This window comes from Artibeus jamaicensis, unplaced genomic scaffold, assembly GCF_021234435.1.
Source record: "Artibeus jamaicensis isolate MK-2021 breed Jamaican fruit bat unplaced genomic scaffold, CSHL_Jam_final scaffold_754, whole genome shotgun sequence".
NCBI classification, from domain to species: Eukaryota; Metazoa; Chordata; class Mammalia; order Chiroptera; family Phyllostomidae; genus Artibeus; species Artibeus jamaicensis.
The window spans coordinates 824,307-850,812 of NW_026522054.1; the positions used below are offsets into that span (position 1 = coordinate 824,307).

General features: G+C 51.6%; 1 protein-coding gene across 1 annotated transcript in view; it reads right to left on the reverse strand.

Annotated features, from left to right (window-relative positions):
• The window catches only part of SUSD4 (sushi domain containing 4), an 86,254-nt gene that overhangs the window by 8,708 nt on the left and 51,040 nt on the right, over positions 1-26,506 (reverse strand). The window contains exons 4-5 of the mRNA XM_037128329.2: positions 18,128-18,301; positions 13,948-14,136 (exon numbers count right to left, since the gene is read on the reverse strand). Coding sequence (XP_036984224.2) covers positions 13,948-14,136; positions 18,128-18,301 — 363 coding nt within the window. The remainder of the gene's footprint in view (positions 1-13,947; positions 14,137-18,127; positions 18,302-26,506) is intronic.

The following is a 26,506-nucleotide window of genomic DNA, read 5'->3' on the forward strand; positions in this document are numbered from 1 at the left end:
CCCTCTCTTCTCCTGCCTCGGCCATCGGCCCCCTGGTTCTCCAGCCTGCAGATTCTGACTGGGTCACACCCCTGGCTTCCCTGGGCCTCCGGCGTGCAGACGGTACCTCTGCCATTGCTGTGGTCTCTGCTCGTACACCAAGCTCTCGGAACGCCCCCTCCGAGGCTCAGGGACCGCTGAGAAAGCGGGCGTGTGAGGCTGTAAGACTCCTCCCTCTTCACTGAACCCGAACCCGGTCGCCCTGGTTCACTCAAGGTTGAGGAAAGAACAACAAAGGGAGGGTGTGTAACCACAGAACCAACTCAAAACGTCCCTGTGCCTTTGAACAAGATGCCGAGCTGCCAAGCTGCTTTTTCAGGGACAACAGACCGAAACTGCAAGCCGCACAGCCAAGCACGCACAGAGGAGAGAACTTTGACCTCCGGCTGCACCCGGAGCCGAAGTCTCACCCACCCCCCCCAACCAGAGGGCCAGGACGCAGCTGGAACTTAACCCCGGAATCCCTTCCGTAGCCAGACGTAGCCGGGACAATGTGGTGTTGATGCCCCTTTACCATAAATGGCCAAGCTCCGAAGTCCTTCACCTAATACTTGCTCCTCCAAGGCTTCCACATCCCTCTTCCCCCAACCCCTCAAAGCCCACACTCAGTCTAGCGATCAAAAGGGATTTAAGGCATCGAGAGCTCTCCCATCTTCTCGGTGCCTTCTTGATGAATAAACCTTTCTTGACTCCAAAACCGAAATCCTCTTTCATTCTCTCTCCATCACCTGTCTAATCTCCTGCCTCTGGAGAGCCCTGACTCACACAGTTGCCCCACCCGCGTCCCCAACCCCACCCTGGAACTACGGGTCGCATTCCACAGCGGCAAGTGGGGGTTTCAGACTGCTGCTGCCCTGCTGGAGGGCCGGGTATTGCTCCCTGAGAGCAGGTAGAAAGAGCCGCTCCCTCCTCATCCCCTCCCCAAAGCCCCAGCATGGGCAGGCGCCAGGGGCATCTTCGACGGGTAGCATGGCAGCCAGAGAGACAATCACGAGAAATCACCATCTGCTGTGAGACAGACCAATTTCAAGACCAAGAACTGCTCGATCAGCACTCGGTCACGAGGTCTCTGGGCCATGACAGAGACCAATGGGGGGCAGAGCAGCTGTGCTAACAGTGTCGGGGGTGCGTGTGCCAGGGTGGATCTCAGTGAGCTGTTGTGGGGGGAGGTTGCCCTTGAACCAAAATCTGGAGCCGTCCCAGCCCAGCGGGCCCACACGCCAGGACTGACGCCGCGACCACAGTGCACTATGGGCCCACAGTGACATTAACAGAGGGGCCGAGAGGAGCTGTTCACAGCATCTTGTTGCAATTTTGACCATGTCACGACATTCAGAGGTGTTTCTGACTTCTGTTTATTAACACCCAATTTTACTACTCTCGAGTCAAATAATAAAAAAATGGGACTTTCACTATGTCTGTCTCCTTGTTTTATTTTGTCCATAAGCCATTTTTATGGAAGATTATACAGTTAATGGTCTGTAATGTGTTGGAAGATAAAAACCCCAGCCACTGGTTCTTTCTCTACAGATGGATGAGAAGCACTGATACTTCCCTGGCTGCGCACACAAACACCTGATGAAGACTAGGAAGGACCCGGTCGAGGGCCGTGTTGGGAGGAACGCCCCAGGCCCGGGGCACGACATGGGAAGGCAAGCTGGAGGCATGGTGAGGAGCTGGGGCGGGGGCCGTGTGTGGGCAATGCCTGGGTCTCGTGGCAAGAAGCAGGGACGTCATCATAGAAGAGCAGGCACGGCCACGTTTTCCAAAGACGGCTCTGGCTGCGGTACGGAGATCGGACTGCAGGGACGGAAGTGGCTGCTGCCACCACCAGGCGAGGAAGCACGGTGGCTTGGGCCAGGACAGTGGCAGCCACCAATAGAACCGAGAGGGTGATGGGACATATTTTAGACTCTTCAGTTTCTGCAGCAGGATCTGTTGGAAGATGCAATTCGAGATCCAAGGGAAGAATCAAGGATGGCCCCCGATTCCCGGCATTAGCACCTGGGTAGGTGGTGGTGCCGTTCACCAGGTAAGGGGTTTGTGTCCTTTGTCTGTGGGGAGGGCGTGGTCCCGAGTCTGGCTCTGCATCAGTCTTGTTTGCACTGCCAGTGAGAGCCACCTCCGAGCCAGCCAGGCAGCTGGAGAAAACATCTGCGGTGGGAACAGAACTCAGGAGCCATGAGCACAGAGGAAGTCACGAGAAGGCGAACAGTCACATGGACATGAGTGAACAGACTGGCCTTCGACAGGTGCAGGAGGAAGGTGCAGGGACAGTAGACCTGGACGCGGGTACGGGTGGATCTGGAGCCAGGATGGTGGAGAGGTGGGTGAGTCGCTGTCTGAAGGCTTTCACTTTCTGAATGAAGGGTGAGGGGAGGTGGGGGAGAAGCTTCGTGTGGAGAATTACCTATCCCTTATCGAAGCCCTTAACCCATTTATATACTTCGCTCTGTGCCAGAGAGGAAAATGAGGTTTAAATATAGTCTATGTGCCTTGTGAATATTCACACAAATTATCCTGGGGAGACAGAGGAATGTAGAACATTATAACTTATAGCTTCTATTTTTTTCTTGTTAATCCTTCTGAGGCACGGGCCCGGGTGCTTGGATGGGATCTTCCCATCCTTAGTCTCCTACAGGTTCGTGCAGCACCCTGGGAACTAACTCTTCATGCAGGAAACCGCTGCTCCTTAGTCTCTGCACCCCAATCTACCCCACGGGGTAGTGCCAGAGGCCTGCTACAGGCCGGTTCCCCTCTTCTTCCTGGGCGCAGAGCTGCCCGAATCGCTAGCGCCCCTTGTTCCTCTAAGTGCTGGTTAAAGCAGTGTGAGCAGAAGTGACCAATCCTACCCCCGGGCCCGACCCACGAAACCCTCCCAGCCTCTGGCTCACTAGAATGGAGACACCTGCCAGGGGGTCCTCAGAAGCCACACCTGGAAGATGGCAGCGCTCTGATGCCCCCGGATGGGTGCGTGGAAGCGAGGCAGGAACTGACCCACAGTTGTGAACCCCGCTGCACAAAAATAAACTGCTGTTTCATTTGAGCCATGACACACCATTGGGGACCCCCTTACAGGGGCGGGGTGCACCATACACAGTGTGCCGCAGCTTGGCACCCACGCTCCGGCTGTGGCTGCAATCCCCAGCAGCAGCTACCGCCCATCATCATCCCCTGGGGAGCTTTGTCTAACACAGGCTCTGGCCTGGGGCAGGTCCTGGGCTTGGGCTGTCTCCCAAGCTCCCCGGGGGATGCTAACGAGTCCTGGAGTATAGAGCGCCCCCCTCAGGTCACTGCAGTAGGGAGCTGGGAAAAGCGAGACTCTGCCTGCTGGAGTGGATAACTCATAGCCATCGGTGAAGCCAGAGTGAGAACCAACTGGCCATGGTATCTGGTCCGGGCCTCACTTTCCACCAGATCCTTGCTTTCCAGCCCCTGAACCATCAGCTTTCCATCTGCTGGGAGCCTGTTAAAATGCAGACCTTCAAGCCACACCCCAGACGTGCAGAAGGGGAAACTTCTGTTAGCAAGAGTCCCAGCAGTGGATCACGCTCGTGGGGCAGTTTGGGAAGGGCTGCCCCAGTGTTGACTAAGAGACAACTTTGTAACTGAGCTCGGTGGTGATGTGGGGAGAAAGCTCACTCTTGATGCCGGAACGTGCACCTCGGCTGGCCTGCAAGAGCACGGGGAAGTGGTGGACAAGCCAGCGAGTCCGAGTATCGAGTACACAAGCATCATTTCAAGGTCGACCCGAGCGTGCTTGGAGCAGTGATCCTAGGAACCAGGAGTACAGAGCCATCCAAACCCCTGCCCCCAGAGTTCTGCTGGCTTCTAATAGTCGTGACGGCTACTGTGCCAGCTGTCCCCAGTGCCATCTCAGTTTGGGTATGATTCCAGGAAGCTGGACTGAACCCTCCATGCAGAGCCCCAGTGTTTCTGAGGCTACATGTGAAACTTTGCTTTCGGCTCAGGGAAAATCAATGACCATTATACAGCACCCGACACTGTCCACTTTGGTTTTGCTGTAACAACACAGGACAGTCAATGTGTCCACCGAGGAAGCAAATGATGACAAGCCTGGGGCTTCGATTGTTCCCAGGCTGGAGGGAGCGTGGTGTTTACTTGCTGGGAGGTGGGCTGATGGCTCAACTCCAAGATCGGTTTTACCCAGCGGCCCTGAGGGAGGAGCTGGGATCTGTTTTCCATCTCGGAATCACCACATCAGGGTGTCCCTGGAGGTATTTGGCATGCATCCAATGACAACTGCGACACTTCAGTGCAAAGAAGAAAATAACAGCTTCACCCACAAGAACTCTGCAGAGCACCTGGTTTTGGAGACAGGAGGGCGCCGCGGGAGGGAGCCAGTGTAAAACCAGGGCTGGCCGGGATGGTGTTTTCGCAGCCAGGCAAGATGCTGGAATCCGAAGCTGACAGGTGTCTCTGGGTCCTCACCAGTCTGCTCCTCTTTCTCTGCTGGGACCTGAGAGCCAACAGCTTAGTCCAGTGAAGCCTTCATCACTGCAAGGTGACGATAAACCATGAGACGTCTACAGTGCCAAAGTGTCCTGATGTCTGCACCTTTTATAAAAGAGAATTCCCCCGCTGCTGGATTTTCTGATGGTAATCGGAGCATCTTCGTTTTTTGAGAAGGGAAAAAAATCAGGGTCACAAGGTGTCTGCTTGAGATAATGAGACACAGAGGTTTTTTCAAAGTGAGGCAAAAAGCAGCAGTGAGACATTACAGTGGTTAATTCATGAGACACGGTGCCGCGGGTGGGGGGAGTAAAGAAACACAGGAAGCCTGAAGCCCCAGGCCTTGAACCTAAGAGTTGCTTGCGGACATACCAGCCATTCTTCTCTCTGGGCGATGCCAGCAGAAACCAGGTTGGGGAATCTTATGCTTAGGGAACAGCGCAGTGTCCCTCAGTTAACTCAAAGGGCCACAGGATCCCTGAACATGTGAAGCAGTATGATGGCAGAGGTTTCCTTTCACAGGCTACTTTAGCCGCAGTGGCCTCCAGAATTCTTGGCTTCTTGGCTTCCTACAAATTTGCTTTTCTTCCCAGTTTAAAAAAATAAATTCCTCTGCATATGATATTTATGGTATGAAAATACAGGCGGACGTAGGCACAGCTGTTCACCTGTGATCACTGAGGTAAGGGCCGGTTTTAAAACCTGAATTCCAACACAATTGGCTTCTTTTTTTTATAACTCCAGCTGTTTTTCCAGCTCCTTCACACCTGGGCCGATTACACCGCTTCACAGGAGCGGAAGAGACGGCGTCAGGAAACACACTGGCTTCTCATCCATCAAAGAGCAAACTGGCCGGAATGGACGGGGCCCCGTCCCAGCCTTTTCCACGGGAACCACAGTTCCTGAGAAAACGGTGAGCTGTGGGACACGCCGGCCTGCTGAGCACGTTCACGCTGCCGGAATCCGGGGGGACTGAGCCTCGCACACGGGCATTTTGCAAAAACAAACCCCAGAGCAACTAAAAGCCCTCCTCCGGTACAAAAAAGGGACATGACTGTGAACGTGAGCATTATGGGGCAGGTCCTAGGGGAAAAAATGAATGACATGAGACAGCAAGATGGACACAGGAAGGTGTGAATGTTTTACCTGCTGATCAGTCCACAGGCCTAAATACTTTGGGGGAAAAAGACAGAGAATGTGGGCGATCGTTTATGAAGAGAAGCGGGGATGGGCTGGAAGCCGGGGAGGAAATTGCCCCCAAATCACCCTGCCAAATACTTCCAAGTAATTCCCCCTGAAAAGGGGCTCGGGGAGCGACTACAGGGCTTGTTACCTTTCGTGTTGTACCTGATTGCGAGAGGTTTTATGGCCTTGCAATACAAGTTCCCTAACTTCCCGGAGAGGAAAGAAGGAAATAAATTGTGCCTGGAGCAGGGATGGAGAAGACGTCCTAGAGTTTCAGGATGGACATGGGGATTTTCCCCTTCATACAGGTCACCTGCTTCCTGAGCATCACGAAGTTCCTCTCTCGGCCCAAGCTAGGGGCTCAGACCCACCACTGGTCACCGCTTTGCAGCGCTTAGCTTGTCCCTCTGAGGGAGCTGATGTTTATTTACTACTTTTTCTTCTACTGATTCTAGACAGAGGGGAAGGGAGGGAGAACGAGACAGGGAGAAACATCAGTGAGAGAGGGAAACATCGATCAGTTGCCTCTTGCATGTGCCCTGACTGGGGGCTGAACCCGCCACCCAGGCGTATGCCCTGACCTGGAATTGAACCCACGAACTTTCAACTTGCAGGACGACGCCCAACCCACTGAGCCACACTGGCCAGGGCAAGCATCGGTGAGATTTTCTGTCTATCGGTGAGAACCACAAACCCAGCGGAGGAAAGTTCGCCGCCGCCGTGGAGGGTGTGCGCCCCGGCAGAAGCTGGCACGCGGGATTCTCATCGGCTGTCTCTGCAAAACACCTGCCACATTCCTACTGACACAAGCTGCCAAAGGGCTCCGGAGGCACAGGGGGTTTTCAGTTAGATTTGTTAATGAGTCAACAGCCTTAGCTCCAAGAGACATTTCCGTGGAGACGTGACTGGTAGCACCTGGGGCCGGATTCAGTGTCCCCAACCAGGGACAGCCCAGGGGGGAGGGCTGGGGAGTAGCAGCAGAGCAGCCTGGGGGGAGCCCGTCTCTGACAGTGAGTGTGTGTGGGGGGGAGGGGCCATCTGAGTCCTCCGCTGGCACTGTCTTCATTTCTTGATTTGGTGGGAGAAACCACTCCAGAATTCTGCCACTTTTGCTTCCTTCGGTGGGAAGAAGAATCATCTCCCTTCTTCTTTCAATGTCAATGTAAACCTCTGCATTTGAATGAGGTAAGAAAAAAATACTTCTAGGAGTCCAGGAGAGCTGGAAGGTTGATGGTCTCATGTTTCCATGAGGCTGAAAGGAAGGCGAGGCGCTCAGAGGGTCTGCCAAGGGGCTAAGGCTAGTGACCAGGGGACACAGCGGGAGGAAGGGAGGCGAGTGCGGGACTGTCTGTCACGCCAGGGCGCACAAACCCCAAGAGAGAAAGAGGCTGAGCAGAAATAGCAGGGAAGGCTTGGTCCTCCTGGAAAAACAGGAAGAAGGCCTCTTGCCTTCCTTAGCACGGGAAGATCAACGTTTCTAGACTCAATGTAGAGAAAAAATAATGAAGCTGCTTGATGCTGCAGCACAGTCTCCTCTCAAGTACAAGAGCAATGTGTGACTGGGAAGAGGAAGAAGCTACAGTGGCAATTACTTATTGTAAAAAAAAAAAAAGAGAGAGGGAGAGAAAATTAAGCACAGTGATCCTGGAGACAGGCCGATAGGACACCCAGGCAGTTACTTTTCCGTAATCACTCCACTGTGATGTATGAACGGTGCGTGAATAGGGTATTACAATAACTTACTATTGCGTGTGAACAATACATTGACAAGACTGCTTGCTAGTTTGCATTCCCCTCCAATAATAATAATAAAAAAACCCTGAAACGGCTTGGGTCACAGCCAAGGTGGTTATAATACAAACAGTACCAGGCCGAGGAATTTGCCGGAAATGAATGTTTACAGGAAACACAATGGCAGAGGATGTTATGAGCTGCCATCCATGCCAAGATGGTAGAACGCGTTTTCTGCTCGCAGAATGACCTCCGCATTCTTCAAGACAGGGCTTCCCCTAGTTAACGTCACTACCATACAATGCGGGGAGCACCTAGGAGTTCGTCCCCAGTCCCAAGGAACACATATCTGCCTGCAAAGGAAATGGAAGATTCTGAGTTTTTGAGAGTAAGACACACACACAAAAAATCCCGTAAGGCTTTGGTGTAAACTGGGCTCTTTATTACGGTTCTAAATCGGCTGTCTACCTGCTTATTCGAAGGCTGGGAGTCTAAGGAGGTGGGGGAACTTTTTCTGTGATGCGGCAAATCATTTCATTGCTCTGGTCTCAAGTGCCTAGGCAGGTGGAACTAGATGAATGATTTTCATCCTTGACAATGGCAAGCTCTTCCTTCAGAAACTCCTGAAGTGGAAACAGAGTGGCAAAACAGAGCCCCTGGGGGTGAGGCAGCCGGAACCACAACCGAGCTACCTTGGGCCTCTTTGCTTCCCACAGAGCTCCTTGGGCCTCAGGACCCAGACGGCAGGAGTCCCCACCCACCCGGCCAAGTATTACCTGGTGTAAACCTCTCACATCAGGTTGAGAAGAAGAGAGAAGGGCCCAGGCTTGGGCAGGCAGATAAAGCAGCAATGCCCCCTGGTTCTTCCCAGCTACAGAAGCCCCACTGCCACAATGGGTAACAGAGAGGGAAAGGCGCATTCATTTCTCTTTTCTCCATTTTCTGCTGATTTAATTTCCTATTGAAGCCGGCTGCTGACAGGATCACAGGCGAGTCTACAGGGCACTTGACGGCTAATGAGACCATGACCCTGGCCAGGTGGTCCATTCTGAAGGGTGGGAGGCCTGGGCAGTGTGGGGGACTAGTTGGTCACTGCTATTGTCACGTCAGGGGAGGTGAGCAGGACTTGAATTCTTAAGAGCAATGGCCCCCATGCCCTGGGGACATCTCTGGCTGCCACCAGAGCCCTACCTGGGCAGGTGGGAGGTAGGGAAGGAAGAAAGGAGAATTCCCACTGCGTCTCCCAGTACAGGCAGGGCAGCTTCGGCCGAACTGTAGGGTGTGTTAAAGACCCAGCGACAGGGACCACTCAGAAGTCACCCATGGGCAGCTGGGCAGATTATTCAGAAGGCAGAGAGACATGTCCCGATCAGAAGGCAGAGACATGTCCCCGAGGGGCTGTCATTGCTATTAAGGTCTTAAATCTGAGGAGGCCCTGATTTGCTGTTCCCCGCAGAGGATTTGCTTTGAAGTCCCCAGGTACCTCTTCACGAAGGCAGGGCTCCCAGAGGGAGAAGTCCCGGTGCCGCATCTTGTACCTGACTGGGGAACAAAGCCCGCCGCCAAGGCAGTCTGGGAGCCGGGAAGCCTCCGCGTCCAAACTGGCTTTGAGTTTCGATCCTAAATTAGAACCTTTCAAGTCATTTCACATTTGGCCAAACAGGGCTTTGCAGTTTCCTATTTTTCTCCTTTTCTTATATAAAGGCACAGGCCGAAAAGGACCGCTGAGCGCTGGTAGGTTCCTAGGAAATCGCACTGCTGCCTTTCCTGGAATTGAATCGGAAACTGATTAAACTTCCATCTCCTGCGCCGTGAGCTCTGAAATGCACGGGAAGGGGCGGAATCGCCCTGGGCATTCTGAGTTTGGGGACGGTCTGGTCGGGTTTACACTCAGAGCTGCCCACGTTCAGCTCCTGGGCGGGTCAGATTTGTTTGCTGCTGGGAGAAAGGCCAGCCCCGCAGGCCGAGGGAGACCCTTGAAAAGGCCAGCGTCCCGGGAGGCACTGCCTAAGTCATCGCCAATGAAGCGTGCGGTGCCTGTGCTTCCTGGACTGACTTGTCGCCCCCCCTTGGAAAAGGGAGACAGCGGAGCACAACAGACTCCCACGCCGAATGTCCACAGCCGACGCCTCCCAGATGTCTGTGTCCCTGCTGCCTTCCCAGGAGACACCGAACACTGTCCCGTCACAGGGCCAACCCGACACAGCCAAGTGACCCCCGCACCCCATCCCCTGGCTCTTTCAAAACCGCATAGATCCCTGAGTGCCAGCCTGCAAACCAAAGGGTCGCTGGTTGGATTCCCAGTCGGGGCAGGTGCCTGGGCTGTGGGCCAGGTCCCCAGTTCTCTTGCACATTGATGTTTCTCTCCTTCTCCTTCCCCTTCCCTGCCCCTCTCTCTGAAGGTAAATAAATAAAATTTTTTAAAAATATTTTAAAAAAGCCCCACAGAGACCCCCTTTAGAGCCCTTTGGGTAGCATCAGAGAACGGAAGCCTCTTCTCACCACCAGAAGCGCTGGGTAACTTCCATGTGGAATATTCGGCCCCGAGTCCCCCGGGCAGGAGTGAGACTGCAGGAACCACGCAGTCCGTCTGTGAGCCCGGGGCGGGGAGACAGGGGTCCGTGGTTTGCCTCCGTATTCTCTGCACCTTGCAAGACACTCAGCCTACATGCATTTGAAAAACGTCCACTGAATGACTAAATGGACCTCGCAGGCCTTTATCGACACGGACACCACACAGACCCTGGTGTCTTTTCAAACTCCGCTGTCATGAAATGTTTGGCCCTTTCTAGATGGAAGCCCTTCCTTCCCCTGAGAGATGTGTGGACAGGACTTCCAGTGAAAGGGTCTCATCTTCTAATGTAACAGCTGAGCAAACAGGAGCATCTCTGGGGGTGGGGAGCCTCCAAGTTCAAGTTGTGACTTGAGCTATCTGTCCCCTTGGCCTTTCCAATCTGCCTCAAAGCGGCAGTCATGTGGCCTCTGGTGGCAGTGGGAGTTCCCCAGAAGCTGGGATTTCTACAGGGAGAATAACTAGACTAGAAAGACAGATTCCCTGCTTCCCTCCCTGGTGAGAATCCTTTAAAATGTTTTTGACTCTTTAAAAAATAACTGTAAACATATCAAATTGTTTCCCTGTTGAATTGTAAAGCCATCGGAACAAGTGAATTAGATAATGGACCCTGGTAATTAAGTGCATGAGCTTTGGAGTAACAGAGACTCATGTTCAAGTCCCGGCTCCCCCACCTACTCACTGCGCAACTTTGGGCAAATGGCTGAACCTCTAGAAGCCAGGGTTTGCTCACCAGCAAAATGGGGTTAAAAAGATTACCGGCTGCCCGAGGGCAACACATTCTGTGTCAAGCATTTTGATGCATACTAAGCCCTCAAAATGAAGGGCAATTATTATTGTTCAGTATTGCCTCCCATTATCTGGGCTTCACCGTAGACAAACAGAGCTAAAAGTACACAAAAAACAAAACAGCATCTGAACAGCCAAAACAGCACCCCAATGTGTGTGCACAGAAGCCCGGGTGCTCCCTTATTTATTGTGACTTTGGACACAGTTTTAGACCAAGGATAATGATGGACGCGTGACTGACCACCTACTATGTGCCCCACACTTCACTAACTGTGTTATAATTGTCATCACACTGGATCCTCACAGTCCCATGAGGTAAGGACGATCACCTCCCCCACTTTATAACTGAGGTGATAGAGGCTAATGGGAGCTCGGTGACTTGCCCCGGGTCAGAATGATTAAGAAGGAGACCAGGACGTGAGCCCAGACAGTCCTAATCAATACACCACTCCGGCTCCACGACCACCCCGCTGAGCCCATCGCCCGGCTCACAGCAGGCGAGGAACCGGGGTTGGGGGCGGGGGATGCTGCAGAGCCAGGGACGGCAACAGCTGACGGACGGATGGCTGAGCAGTGAGACGGGAGAGAGAAAGGCATAAACTGCTGAAGGAGAAGGGTTTCCCCAGCACAGCTGGCCACGCCCGGCCACTGAAGGGGTCAGGACAGCCCCGTGGACCTGAAAGCCACGGAGAGCATCTCCATTCCACAGCACAGTGCAACAAGGTCCATGAATGCAACCAAGAAAAACCACACCGTGGGCCAGGAAAAACTGAAAAGTGGGGGAAACCAGTGTGGGTGACGCATTAAAGGGTCAGATTCGCCCTGGCTGGTGTGGCTCAGTGGATTGAGTGCGGGCCTTTGAACCAAAGGACTGAGATTTGATTCCCAGTCGGGGCACATGCCTGGGTTGCAGGCCAGTTCCCAGCAGGGGACGCACAAGAGGCAACCATACATTGATATTTCTCTCCCTCTCTCCTTCCCTTCCCCTCTCAAGATAAATAAATTTTTTAAAATCTTTAAAAAATAATAGAGTCAGATTCCCTTAGAATGGCCCCTCCGTGTTGAATGCCCTGTGACAATTTGCATAAACGAGGCCCCGATTTTTAAAAAGATGACATGGCATTCGAGGAAGAGTTAAAGAAATACCAACACCCGGGGCCCCTGGGTAAGTGTTTTGTGACCCTTATCTCTTCTTTTAACCCATTGCTTAATTTCACACAGTTTCTGTCCGTTCTTGAGTCAAAAACGCCTTAGTCCGCTCTGTGCCTCTCAGTTCAGAGTCGGGCTTTGGTGGCCTCACCCACTGCAGCACATGAAGGCCTCACGAATGAAGCCCATCAGATAATGTAAACGGACGGCGATTGAAAATGAAGATGTAAAGACTATTTTTTTTTAAAAAACGTGAGATAAAAACGCGTTAAGTGACTGTCTTGGTACAAGCAGCTGTCACCTGCTTTGTCAGTATCCGTCCCTCGGGCACAGCCCCGGGCTGGCAGGAGCAAAGGGACCCAGGAGACGGGATCCCAGTCTGAGGCCGGTTACAGCTCCGTGGTTCAGAACCTCAGCTCAGTGCCCCGTGCAGTTCGACTTTGTGTGACATCGATTCACATCACCTTCTCCAGGCACCATAGAAACTGCTTTCAAAGTCTCCAAAGGAAGCTTATCAGAACAGGATTGCATGGAAGGCATTTAAACCAAATCCGAGAAGATTTTCAAGTAGGCAGTTCCATCGTCTAGGGTAACAATGATCCCCTTCAACCAACCCCGGATTCCCGGTCATCTGAGCCGGCGGAATCTGCGCATTGCCAGAAGCCCCTCGCCCCAGTGGGCCTTGCTCACCGGGTCAGGCAGGCCGGCTGTGTCCAGACAACAGAACAGCCGTTTCCACGGAAACAGAGGGGCTGCCCTTATCCCTCTGGATTTAGGGTTGTCAGATTTCCCAAATAAAAACATCGGACACTTGGCTATATTTGCATTTGAGATAAACACAAAATAATGGTTGGCCAGAAGTAAGTCCCACGCGATATTTAGAACATGTTTATATTAAAACATTATTTGTTGTTTATCGGAAATTCAGATTTAACGGGCCTCCTGTATTTTATCTGACATTTCGGCTGTGGATTCGGATCCTCTAGGGGTTCGGGGATGGGTGAGAAGTAGGGCTGAGCGGGGGGATTCTGGCTCCTGGGAGCACCAGGCCCCCCACGCCCCCCGACCCGGTCTCCAAGATGGCTCCAGCCAACCCATCCAGTCTCCGTAAGAGACGCCTTCTCTGATCCCGCTGGCCGTCCCCTCCACGACACACCTCCTGATCCAACCTCCTCCCGCCCTGAGGTGCATGGGGAGAAACGCTGCTTGTGAAAATCTGCCTGTTTCCACATCCTGTTGTGTCTCGTTTTGTTTCCCAAGAAAGGCTTCCAAAGCTTGGGAGGGCCTCCCGACCTGAGGCCTCCTTTCCTCCTTATCTCTCCACACAGACCCCCTCCCACCCCCTGAATTCAAGAGACACCAAGAAACAAGTGGGTGTTGGTTTTCTTCCACCATGATTTCAAGACCCCAAGTTCACGTGAGGCCTGAGCCCGGCATGCGCAGTTTGCCTGGTGGGAGTCGTCAGGGGCGCTGCACCCACAGACGCGGGCCTGCCTGCTGCCCTCACTGCTGATTGGTGACCACTGCTGAACCCCACTGTAAGGTAATCCCATAGATTTAACAAACGCAGGGAGGACAGAGCTTCCGCGTGTGTGCTTGTAGCAAACGTACTTACCGCGAAGCCATAAAAATGCTCAGAAACAGGAAGACACATGGAGCAATAATGAAACAAGGGGGTGAGGTGAATGAAGCCGTAACCCAACCTGTTTACGTTTGGTGCAGAGAAAATGAATTTTTGAAGACATGTCACTTAACTTTGCAATATTTTTCAGTTGGATCTCTAATGCTGGAAACTTTTCTTTTTTATCCCTTAAGCTGAAAGAGGGCAGAAGTGGGTTTTGTGTCTGGTTGTAAGACAGGGTTCCCTGGGCCCCTGCCCAGGACAGAGGCAAGCGATGCGTCTACAGTGAATACAAGTGACTGCCGACCACACTTCTCTGCTCTTCACCTCTTACGGAAACAGACGGCATCGTCCAAAATTCAAGTTCCAAAAGAATAATATGTGTTACCTTCCAGAGAGAGGCACTGGGGTGGGCTGGACGACCAGATGAGGTTGTGTAAGCACTCCACATACGCCGAGCCATCGAGTTTGAACCCAGGGAAGCAGTGGTAGGAGATGACAGTCCCCACGGGGAAGGAGGTCTGGTACTCGGTGATGTTCACGTAGCCGTTGGAATAGGCCGGCGGCCTCAGGCAGCCTGTGATGAGGGAAAGGAAAAGGGGGAAGTCTCGCTTGGTCACCTTTGCACTCTGAAAAGACAAACACAGCACTGAACTTCTGGAGGGTTCCCACCCTCCGACCATGCCCTCTGAGGCGTGAACACCTTAAATGTGCAGACTCCCTGCAGACTTCCCTATTCTATCTGCAATGTATTAATTTGATGTTACAGTAGCGAATAGCATTTGAGGGTCGGAAGTAGGGAGCTGTGAGGGAGAGTGTAGCTGGTGGAACTTTTACAAAACAACAAAGTTTGGCCCGGTACCCAGGGTCGGTGGTCAGCCCAGGCTCCCCTATTTTTTCTACCTCCTCTAGTTCCCCAAGTGAAGCCATCAGGGTTGACAGCCACCGAGGTGCCACAGGGGAAAAAGACACCCTACTATTTGGACAACAGAGGTGAGGTCTTGAGAAGGTTACTGCACAAATTCTGTTCCTCTGTCGCGGAATACAGGACAGGTGGCCTGCGTGATGTGATGATGTTAAACTTTGGAAAATCCAGCTGTGTTTCAGGGGGAATAGGTAAGGAAACCTGGGGTGCAGCTGCTCTCAAACTTGAGAATGATCCAGAAGGAGGGTCTGCTATGACACAGAGCTGCCGGCCCCATGGGTCCACGTGGGCCCCAGGATTTGCACGACTAGGGTCTCGGGGCAGTAGAGCCGCAGCTGCCAGAGGTCTGGGGACCGGGCCCCCAAACCCCTCCCTCCGTGAGGCCGAGCTCCGCGGGAGTCCGAGGGGTCTCTGAGAGGAAGTAAGCCAGGACGGCTCACTCCTACTCTGAAAACGGCCACTTCCTTTTTGGTCTTGAAGCCCGTGTAGCCCAGGGGGACGTCCCCACTGACACAGAGTCCCATTTAGTGCAGCTGCCACTGTGATTGTGGAATGTCTTATTGGTCTCCGCAGTTTCACTGGAGGGTGTAATGACCCCGCCGAGCTGGCGCTCTCCCGGGGAGAACTAATTGTGTGCGAAGTAAATAATGTATAATGGAAATACCTAGTTTCCCTTCCGATCCGCAGGGACAAGTTAGACCAGATGACTGAGCCCTTCTCCGAAGCCGACTTGGCTAGATATCATCCTAAGTATCGAAGAAGAGCTGGGTGTTTGACCAATCGCATCAGCCAGCGCCCCAGGGTGCGGGGTCTGTGGGTCAGGGCAGAATGCAGGGAGGCGCTCACTCTGGGGTGCCAGGGCTGGCCCTGCTGTGCTGGGTGACGGAGCTCGGGCAACCCAGTCGGCCACCACCCAGAACAGCCAACGCTCAGGATGAGGATGGACCGTGTCCGCAAGCGTGGTGCTCAGCCATGCCTTTTGCCCTTACGTGACTGTTTTTTTCTGAGCTGACAGTGTTTACAGCAAAAGTGAAATGTGTGGGAGGAGGTTAGGACTTAGGAAAAAATAAAATCAATAGTGGAGAAGAAGGTAAGCAAATTAATATTTGGACAAGTGAATGTATTAGAACCTCTGGGCGCAGTTCAAGTAAGTTGGCACAATGGTTATGCCCATGCTGCCTGTTGAGAAATGTACACTTGAACTTGAACTTGAACAACATTGGGGTTGAGGCAGTGAACTGCACACAGCTGAAAATTGGCATATAACTTTTGCCTCCTGAAAAACTTCAGTGTTGCCCTGGCTGGTGTGGCTCAGTGGATTGAGTGTAGGCTGCAAATCAAAGGGTTGCTGGTTTGATTCCCAGTCAGGGCACATGCCTGGGTTGCAGGCCAGGTCCCCAGTGGGGGCCACGTGAGAGGCAACCACATACTGATGTTTCTTTCCCTTTCTTTCTCCATTCCTTTCCCTCTCTTGAAAAATAAATACATAAAATCTTTAAAAAACAAAACGAAACTTCCGTCTTTCCTCGGTACCCATGGGGGATTGGTTCCAGGACCCGTTACAGATACCAAAATCCACAGATACCCAAATCTGTGGTTGTTCAAGGCCCCTTATAAAATGAACCAAGGCCAGTGCACACCATATTTCTGAGCTCCCCATCTGGATAAATTGGCTTCCCCTAAATAAAGACAAACTGACTCCTAGCGAGCAGGAGGCCTCAGGATGCCACTCTCCAAAACACAAAGTTCCCACCGGGGAAAAAAACGGCCTTGGAACCACCCTTCTGCCCTCGCCCCAAAAGGAGATGAAAGGGGTTATAACTCATGCGGCTAATCCGAGAAGGAAAGATATGCTCACTCGTGGTTGGAGGCAGCCCGTTCTAAATATAACAGCAGAAAACTGGCTTGCACTCAATAGTTCAATGTGATTTCTATTTGCACTTCTGCAGAATAGAGAGAAGACTCCTCAGGCTTTAGCTGCTGGTCTGCAGGTGCCGATAAAAGTTACAGAATGAAATGTCACCCTGAGGGCCAATTATATTCCCCCTGGGGACTCAGGAGGCCGTCTAAGGCAACCTGATTTCTTGCTGCTCCTGTTGTGCCCAGGCGGGCGGGCAGCCTGAGGGAGCTGGGGCATGGGGGGGCGGGGAGGAGAGGAGGACAAGGCATGGACCAGGGGCACCTCCTCTGTGGGGACAGAGGGGGACTCTGAGGAGGAAGGAAGCTGGGCCATGCTGTTGTTTGAAAAAACATGCCTCTCAAGAGCAGCCGGCCAGCTCCTTTGTTGTTGCCTGCCAGGTCTCATGCACCCCCTACTGGAGACCTGGCGGGCAACCCAGGCAAGTGCCCTGACTGGGAATTGAACCAGTGACTCCTTGTTTAGCAGGCCAGTACCCAATCCACTGAGCCACACCAGCCAGGGCCATGGGGTAAATTCTCACAAAGTCATTGGGACAAACAAAATACTCCTAAAGAAGCATACTATACTTAAGTGACATAAAAGGAAATAGAAAGCAGGAGAACAAAAGGATAAATAGAAAATATCAAGGCAAGAAGTGGCTGGATACTAAGGTCATTTTCTCCACCATTAGTTGGAGAGGCCCGTGGGACTGGAAGGAATTAGTGACTAATAAAGTTCATTTGAATAAATAGCCCAACCTAAGAGCAAGCTGCTGATTTTGTGGACTGTTTCTGAAAGTGTAAATGAATCACGTGTCTCCTTGAAAAATGTCACATATAACAGGAAGTTTCAGGGGAGAAACACAGGTGTGGGAGGGGGCCGAACTGCCTCTGTCCTGATCTGCTCTGTTTTTTTCTTTCCGGGGGCCATGACTCTTAGGCTCTCGCACAAGGAAATGATTTATTTCTAACTACAGGGCACGTAAGGTAACAGCAGTCTGTCGGCTATGATTTCCAAGCACAGTGTTAACATTCGTCTCAACTTCACCGCCCCAGTGCTTTCTCTGTGCAAATGAGCCCGCTCTCCCTCTCCCTGGCATTGAATGATGCAATGGCTCCTGGGTCCTCTGGTCCAAGTTGCATTGTTGAGAGATATGATCAGAGTTCATGGGAACACAAACGGGGCTCTGTATGTCATCCCGGGCTAATTTTTTTTTTAAAAGATAACTATTCACCATGGGGTCTGGGTGAAATTTGAATTTGATTATTTTTCTGTTTCTCATGCATCATAAAATGAGATACCATTATTAAGAGAAAATAGCCACTGTAAGGTCAGCTTGAAATATATTCTCGGCACGGCTGAAATGAGAACGAATGTTTTGTTATTCCCATTAAGCACACAGTCATTCATCACTGCGTCCGCAGCCTAGTTATGAGTCTCCTAATTCTTCCCCTACTTGTGGCTTCTCAGTAAAGGAGACATCGAACAGGCTAAAGAATAAGGGAGTTCCCATCTATGCCTTGAAATGGGATGCACGGAGCTGGAGAAAACCCAGGAAGTGAGGTGACCATTACAAGCACAGAGCTCGGGGACCCAGGGGAAGGTAGAGCTGGACCACCCGGGGCAGCGTGGGGGCCTTGTTTCCCCTCCGTCATTTCTCCCGGTCTATTAGAGGAAGGCACGCACACCCTACAACACGCTCTGCGAGAAGAACAGCCGACAATGCCGGCTTCCATCTCATACCTTGACAGATGGGCAGGTTGTCCCACGTTCCATCGTCGCGACACAGCGACACCAAGTTGTACAGGTTGGGGTAACGGATCTTGAACCCGTCGCGACAAGCGATGATTAGCTTATCTCCGTACCTATAGGTCTTGTTATGGATCTCAGCATCTTCGATTTGAGGGATACGGCAAACTGCAGTGGTGCAAACAGCATACACAATTTTGGGCATTGAAAACAGCTGTGATTCATGGGTTTGAGAGAAAGCTGTGATTTTCAGACCTGGTCTCGACGCACACAGCCCTCTGATACTTGGCTCCTTACTGATCCCTAGGCTCAGGTCCAACCGACAGGACGCCAAGCTCAGAAAGAGGGACCGAGGGGGCAGGGATCCAGCCACCACAGGAATCCGGTTTCCCACCTGTGACACCGCATACTGCACAGCTGAGCTTATGGACGATTTTGAAAATACGTGAAGAAACACCAGAGTTGGGGGCCCACCCAAACTGTCCACCTGGTTCCAGCCTTGGCTGTGTTTGTGAACAGGGCCCAGCACAGGGCGGCTTGTTTGGCTGCTCCCCACCCCCCACCATTCTTCCCCCTAGTCACTGCCAGTGGGGTGAGGGCCTGGGCCTCATAAGAAAAGGTGCTTTGCTAAACAGCAGGGGGTGAGCCAAGGTTTCATTAGCTTTCAGCATTTCCCATCCCCCTCACCTGTTTTGCAGAAGATACTCAACAGAGCAGTGCACCACCCCTGCCAATCTGGCCAAGGCTCAGAGCAAGCAACTATTGCTGCCCGCAGGTGGAGTCAGAGCAGGATGCTTGTGGATGGGGGGCGGAGTGCAGGCGAGGCTGGGCACCCGCACGGGCATGGAGGGTTGGAGGCAACAAAATGGGCAGAGGATAAAACAAAACTGACCCATTATAACTACCCCCTTGTAACTCTCTCTACGCCCAGCTGACCACACAGGCCATTCCGTTCTGTGCTACCAAGGACACATCCTGCTCCCTCTGCCCACTCCCGCCCTAAACACCATCCAACAAATCCCATCTAAGTCGCACTGGTCCACCACGTGTCTCTCCATCTCCTACTGGCACATCTCCATATAATATCTGATCTTCCAGGCCTGTGGGCTTGTCAGCTGGAGGTATGTATTTCTACTGCTAGATTCGGATGGCCCTGACCTACTAATGAGTTACAGTCCAGCTTTGCTGCTTCTAAACTTTTTGAAACAAGGCAAAATCCAAGGACAGCACTTTGGCAATCAAAGAAACTTCCTCGAGAAACTTCCCAACGCTCTAAAAGATTGTAGGTTTCTCAGCCACCATGGAAGCCCACAGAATCCATGACATGGATGGAAGAGTATCCTGATGATGTTCCTCTGGACTTTGAACCATCGGCTCCGAGGTGCTGAGCCCCTGGGAACCCGCACGCAAAGAGACCAGATGGGAAGGAGCAGTACCCGGCTGCTGGGTGGCTCTGGTGGCTGGGAACTTGGGTAGCTCTAAAAGGAGCCTGTCCCAGGAGCTTTGATGAGGGGCTGGGGCTGGGCTGACTGGGAGCAAAGAAGAATCCAACAACAACAGGCTCTAGAAAATGGAACGTCAGTGGTGGGAAAGCCTGGTACAGAGGGGGCCGCCCTGGCCGGGGAGGACCCTGAGAGCTGGGGGCCAAGCGGTGGTGGCCATCCTCTGTCTTGCATCGGTTGTCACAGGTCAAGTGCTGCCCTGACCAGTTAGTTGGAGCAGCTGGAGCGTCATCCTGAACGCAAAAGGTTGCGGGTTTGATCGCGCATACAGGAGGTGACCCATCCATGTCCCTCTCTGTCTCTCTAAAAAATCAATAAACATATCCTCTGGTGAGGATTATAAATCTATCAATCAACCAGACGCTGTCAGGCCCAGGTCTGCCTTAAGCTCAGCCCTGGGCACCTCCATTAGCTTGACAGCAGGGGCAGCCACCCTCTCCCCAGCACTCCTCCCAGGCCCCCAGGCCTCTTACAGGAGGCACAGAAGAGATTCTGAGGGGCGCCGTGGGGCTCTCTGCCCGAGAAACCTCAAGCACCTGGCCCCGCAAGAATCTGATGAATGGGCCCTTGGGGCAGCTCCTGGAGCTAAACCCTCCCGCTGAGGAAACCCACGAGCAGCCAGCCTTTTGCCTCTGGACCTCAGCAGGGGCAGCCATGACTGGAGAACTGTGTTCTCTCATCTTTGAGTTTCAGGATGTGGAAAGGTGATTTCTAACTGGTCACGTTCAGACAATAGGTTTTCCACTAGACGAGCTGAATTCCCCCCAAGTCCCTCCCAGGACATTCCTGCCTGGAGCCACAAGATAACTGACATGTCTGTGCCCACCCTGGGCTGCCCCCTTCATGACGGAAGAGGTGGGTTCCATTTTTTTCAGTATCACTATGCAGAAATGATTCACAGCAAATAAAAACACATTTATCAAGGCATCCGTCCGTAAAATCTTGGCTGTGAATAATTCCTATGGCAGTAATTTATATGACCGACTGACTGTTTTCATGATTGATTTAAAATGTATTCAAGAATTAACCAGAATACTCAGGAGGCGGCTGGCTATAGTGAGTAAATTCGATGGGCGGAAATGCTTATTTGGACGTGGGGAACATGTGAAGAGTAGCTGACCAGGAGGAGAAGCCCCCGGGCCATCTCTGCATCACGGTCTCCAATACAGGATGCTTTGAACTTGTCATTAGAACTCTGTGTCCAGAAGCAGGAGTTGGACATGACCACAGAGCCTGTCACATAAGGTTCAAAGGGAATTCACAGCCTCCCAAATCGCAGTAACCATGCACTTGGCTAAGAAGAGTCACCAGAGGGAATGAGTGACACAGGACCAATTTACTGTGTAAAAGGAGCTATGTCTCAAGTGGGAACTCAGACATCAGAGTCAATATTCCACCAAGGTAGGGCGGCCAGGAGGGGCCGTGCCCCAGTTACCAGGACAACACTGAAACAGGCCAGCGCTAACAAAACCTGAAACTAAACCTTGACAATCTTTTTATCCACAGTGCTGGCCCCTAATCCCCCCAGTGAAAGAGGAAGAGGTTGTCGGCAGCAGTGAAAAACCATGGACTTTATTTCAATGGACGGAGAGAAACCAGGAGCTTTAGTCTCTAAAAAGAAATGCATCATTTTCATCCATTCTAAAGTACCCAATAGAAAGAACACGATTTTCTATAGCGCAAATTCATCTGGTTTCCAGGAAGAATTTTTAGAAGCCACTTAAAAAATATTGTTACCAAGGACTTTGAAAAACACGGTCTATTAATGCTCCATTCTGTCAGGTCAATTCTAGTCAACAATCCAAGCTTACACAGATAGGGCGCCAGTGGGCTCTTTGGGGATATGTTCGCCAGCTTACCACTCTCATTATTTTTTTGTATTCTATTCTAGTAACAATGGGGACTTAATAGAATAAATAAATAAAGGGGGGCCAGTAAAAAAAAAAAAAAGGTCCTAAGTCACTACTTCACATTTACAGATCAGGGCAAATTAATTGATCAGATTAGTCAGCAGAGAGCAAAGTCCTAAAGGATGAAGCAGAAATAGTAAAGGAAATTTTAAGGAATAGGTATTATGTAATAGGTTTGCTTTCTTAAAAAAAAAAAATGTTATATGTGAATACAAATCTGATTCCTTAAAAATAGCAACTTGGGACATCAATCCTCCCCAAGAAGTGTTCTCAGGAACTGGAATACCTGAGACACGCTGAGACACACAATTCCAATAGCATAGGAAAGGTTCCAAAGAACAGCTTTTGTTCAAGTCAGCATCTGTAAAGCTTATTATTTTTTCACCCATGGGTTCATTCATTCAGTCAATTACTGAGCACTTCCCTAGGCCTGGGATGTTCCTGGTGCTGGGGGTAGAGAAAAAGTCAGGAACCTTACTCTTTGTCACACGAGGCCACGGTAAGTTAAACTTACAATCGTGGCATGTTTAGGAGTGCACAGTCCCCGGGTAAGTGCTCACCGTGGGAAGTGGTCACCGTGCACTTCCCACCGTGGGAAGTGGTCAGCGTGCCTCTGGAGAGAGGTCACCGCCGAGACGGTGGGAAGAGGCGATGGGCCCCCAGGGCACCAGCAGTGTTCTAGGCCTTCACCAGGACAGGGGTGCTGTGGGTGTTGGCTTTGTGATAATTCACTGGATTGTTCGGTTTTGTGTGCTTCTACACCTCTTATAGTGCATGAATTTTTAAAAGGTTAAACAACAATAACAACAACAGAATTAATCCAGAAAGAAGAGTCAGGGAACTCACTGAAAATGGTGTGATCTTTCCCAACTAAACTTGGAGTCTCTGGCCTGTAAGTACAGTGCGCTGCACAGAATTTGAGGAAATAAGTGACTAAACTTATTGAGGGGTTGCAGTTACATTTCCAAAAGCATAAAACCTTGATTATTTTCCAGGAAATATTCTGGAGGCAACTTGGCCTCTTGTAGAGATACCCAGTTTGTTGGAGAAACTGGGTTTAGTTCAGAGAGTTTTGCCCTAGAAGACACATCTTCCTGATTTCCTGCTTTTTCTTGATAAACAGAACTGTAACTATTTTACCCTTAAAGGAGCTTTCTCTTTCAACAAAAAGGAAGTGCCAGAAAGCACTTGGTTGCCAGAACTGAGCTCAAAAGAAAAATTAAAAAGGCATTTCAAATGTCATTCTCATGGGCTGACAACTTACCAAAGTTCCACCTTACATCTTGATGTTCTACTTTTCAAGTGCCTATGGCAAGTATCGCAAGTATCACCAAGGTGCCTCCTAAATTCAGACTCCCAGTCTGAACTTGTACAGACTCCCACAAAAACCGGTAACAGGAGACCTGGACATAAATGCGCATCTTTAGCATGCCCCTTGGGCAATTTCCACAAAGTCAAACATTGAGAACCACCACTTAATAGCTAGGTAAGGCAACTGGCTCGATCAGTGATTTTTAATCGGTGTGCCACAAGAATCTTTTTTAAAAGATTTTATTTATTTATTTGTGACCAGGTCCCACAACCCAGGCATGTGCCCTGATTGGTAATCAAACCAGTGACCTTTCAGCTCACAGGCTGGCACTCAATCCACTGAGCCACAACAGCCAGGGCACATAAGAATTTTTAAAACATGCAAATCTATTTAGTCAGGATTGGTGACCTCTTTTCCTGTTGACTGTCAAATAAAAAAATGACAACAGCCAATACAATAGCCATCTGATGTAAGTAAATCAAAATCATATGTATATTTTTGTCAGACCAGTGGGGGAAAAAAGCATATTTTTGGTGTGCTGCAGAATTTTAGTAATTACTTTAGATGTGCCACAAGATGGAAAAAGTTGAAAATTGCTGGACTAGACTGCAGACGACCATCCAAATGCAGTGGCTGGCTGGGAGTTAACAAGTCCCCGCCCACGCCTTAGCATCTGTGTCTAATAAAGAGCAGATCCCGATCTTCTCGGGCTACGGCTGGGGGGCAGCTCTGCACCTGGGGTTCCGCGAGCTCTGCCTTAGTCACGGGGCTCTCAGATGCTGACCGGGGAGCCCTGGCTGGCCCTGAACTGCTCGGGACGGCCACGAGGGACGATGAATTTCATCCGCAACGGGTTTGGAAGGACACCCATGGGGTGGCCCTGCATTTTTCATACACAGCCAACCTAATTCTGCGTAGTTTCCACTGCAAGCTTGTGAAATGCACAACCGCTTTCTGGGGAAATTGCCACAGGCGGCCTGATGCTCAGGGTTTGCGAACAATCACATCATGGCCGTTACGTGTGACCTGACAAGGATCTCTCCGTGTGCTGACGCTGCTGTTCTGCATTTGCCTAATAATCCCGTGACTTAAAGCAACTACCTCCAGGGCCCCTGTATAAGAAGGGCGCTCATGTGACTTGGGAGATGGCAGGAGGTAGCTGGTAAAGGCTGCTCTGATTCAGATTTTCCCTCGGCAGGGACAGGGGGGTTGGCTGTGCAGGCTCGAGAACCCCTGTCTGGGGCAGTCTGGCTGTCACCTTGCCACCATGACAGCTGATCATTTTTGTCACTTATCTTTGCTGCAGCTGCCTTCCCCGAGCCCCCCCGCTGACCTGACCTTATTTCCTCCGGATATTTTTTTCCCTTTCAAGTCATGACCACATTTAAGTTAAAGAAACCTTTTCAAGAAAAAACAAACTCACACCAAAGCCACAAGGGAGGGAGAGCAGAAAGCAGTGACTTCTGTTACAAGAAGCATAAATAAGACACGACAATGGTCCCGGAGACAAGGAGGGGCACCCCTTCCCTGTTGCTTATCTGAGAAGACGGGAAACCAGAGACTGTCTTAGGGGAAGACATGCAAATATTTGCCCTTGTGGGCACAGGCTGCTGTCTCTGATAACCCGACTTTAAGGCAACAAGAAAGAAATTTTAGATGACAGAAAATGCGCCCGAGACGAAACGGATTCTAAATAAAACATTTTTAAAGCGTCCACATGTCTTGGCAAAGTCTCTGGAGCTGGGAGACACCTCACTTTAAATACGGAGCGATGGTGAAAAATGAGGACGCCTGCCCTGCCTTTGAAAACTGCCTGCACCCCGCAGTTTCAGTGAATACAGGAGTTCGCGTCCATCTTTACCGCCACCTTTAGCTCATGAGACAAGTTGTATCTTTTAATTAAAAATTCATAATGTAATAATAAAGCTTAAACCCGCATGGCACCTTTTCCCCCAGGAAGCTCAAAGAAATGTCTTAGCATCGAATTATTCACCTTTTACAGCCACCCCCGTCAGGCCTACAAGCCCCACAGAGTTTTAGTAAGCGCTTAACAATAATGCTGGCTGAACACATTCACTTGTTTCCCTGTTGCTCTGTGCAAGGAACTGGGGGACCGAGCGGGTCGGCATGGAGATGTGGCACGTTGGGGAGGGACAGGGTCAACTCTCCTGTGCCGCGTGTGACCTTCAGCCACGACCAGAGAGTGAGAGAGAGCACAAGGGGGCAGGTAGCCGGGGTAACTGAAATTCCCTTGGGAGCCTTTAGAAATGCCCATGTTCAGCCCCCAAGGCCCAGAACAACTAACATGAAAGCTCTTGGGGAAGTGCCAGGCTCCTGCACCTCTCGGAGCTCCCCAGGCGACGCTGACAAGCAGCCTGGGCTGCGTGCCTGCCGCCAGCAGAGTGGGAAGAGCACTGAACAGGGAGTCGGAACGTGGGTCCGGGTCCCGCTGGTTCTTCACATGATGCGTCTGTCGCTTAAGCTCCGGAGACTTGAGTCTCTTCCCTGTGAAATGACACACGAACCTTCTCGGACTCGAAAGACTAATGGTCCCTCAGGAGCTCCGTTTAAGGTGGAAGACAATCTCATTCCCAGGGTATAGCGACATCAGAACATATCCCTGCATGACTGGATTTCAAACTCTTTTTTTTCACACAAGAACCAGTTGAGAGTTGAAAAAAATGTATGTAGTCCTTGGCCTCACTCCTAACCGTCTAGTGCACAAGGTCTGAGTGTGTGTTTGTTACACACCCCGGGTGCGGGTGCGCCTTGGCACACATCTGGGGAACCAGAGCCTTGCACAGACAGGTTCCTGCGGGTCTGAGCCAGGTGCCTGCCCCGTGGGGTCTGGGCCCGGTCCTCGATGGATGTGTCAGCTGCTCCCCACCCTTTCCCTGGGAAAAACCTCCTTGGCTCAGGTGAGAGAAAGAGACCGGAAAGCACAGGCCTTGACCTGAGCCCCAACTCTGCCACTGGCTGCCTGGGAGACCGTGGGAAACTCCACATGTCTGAGCCTCCACCTCCTCACCTGGAAAGGCGATAGAACCTACCTCGTAGGGTTGCGGCAGGCATCAGTCGATAACGCACACCACACGTGGTACCCGATACATAGACAGACACCTCCTCCCAGCACTGCAGCCTCATTGAGAAGAGACAAGGAAGGCAACCCAAGTGCAGGCTGGAAGCAGGTCTACGCTGGGGGTGGGCGGGCCGCACCCCACCGAGCCTTTGCCTTCAGTGCCGGGGGTGGGCGTGGGCTCCGGGCTGATGTCTAGGAATCTTCCCCTTCTCCCACTGTTGCCTCTCTGGACCCCCAGAGAGCGGGACCTGGGACAGGCACCTCAATCCCCAGTGCCCTCTGGAGAGCACTGTGGGCACAGCCAGGAGGAAGTTCCAGGACTACGGAAGGAAAGAACGCCTGCACCCTTTCCTTGTGTGTGCGGAACTAAAATCAGCTGCAGACAACCGCATGCACTGGGAGCCCAAACGTCGGGGAAGGCAGTCAAAGAAAAGGCCAGGGAATAAAAGCAGCCACTCCTGAAGGAGCTGGGTGTGAGCACATGTGGGCGAAGCTCCCCTCCCCGGCACCGAGGGATCGTAACCAGACCACCTGTCTGAAGGGGTATCAGGTTAGGGCACGGGCAGGCCA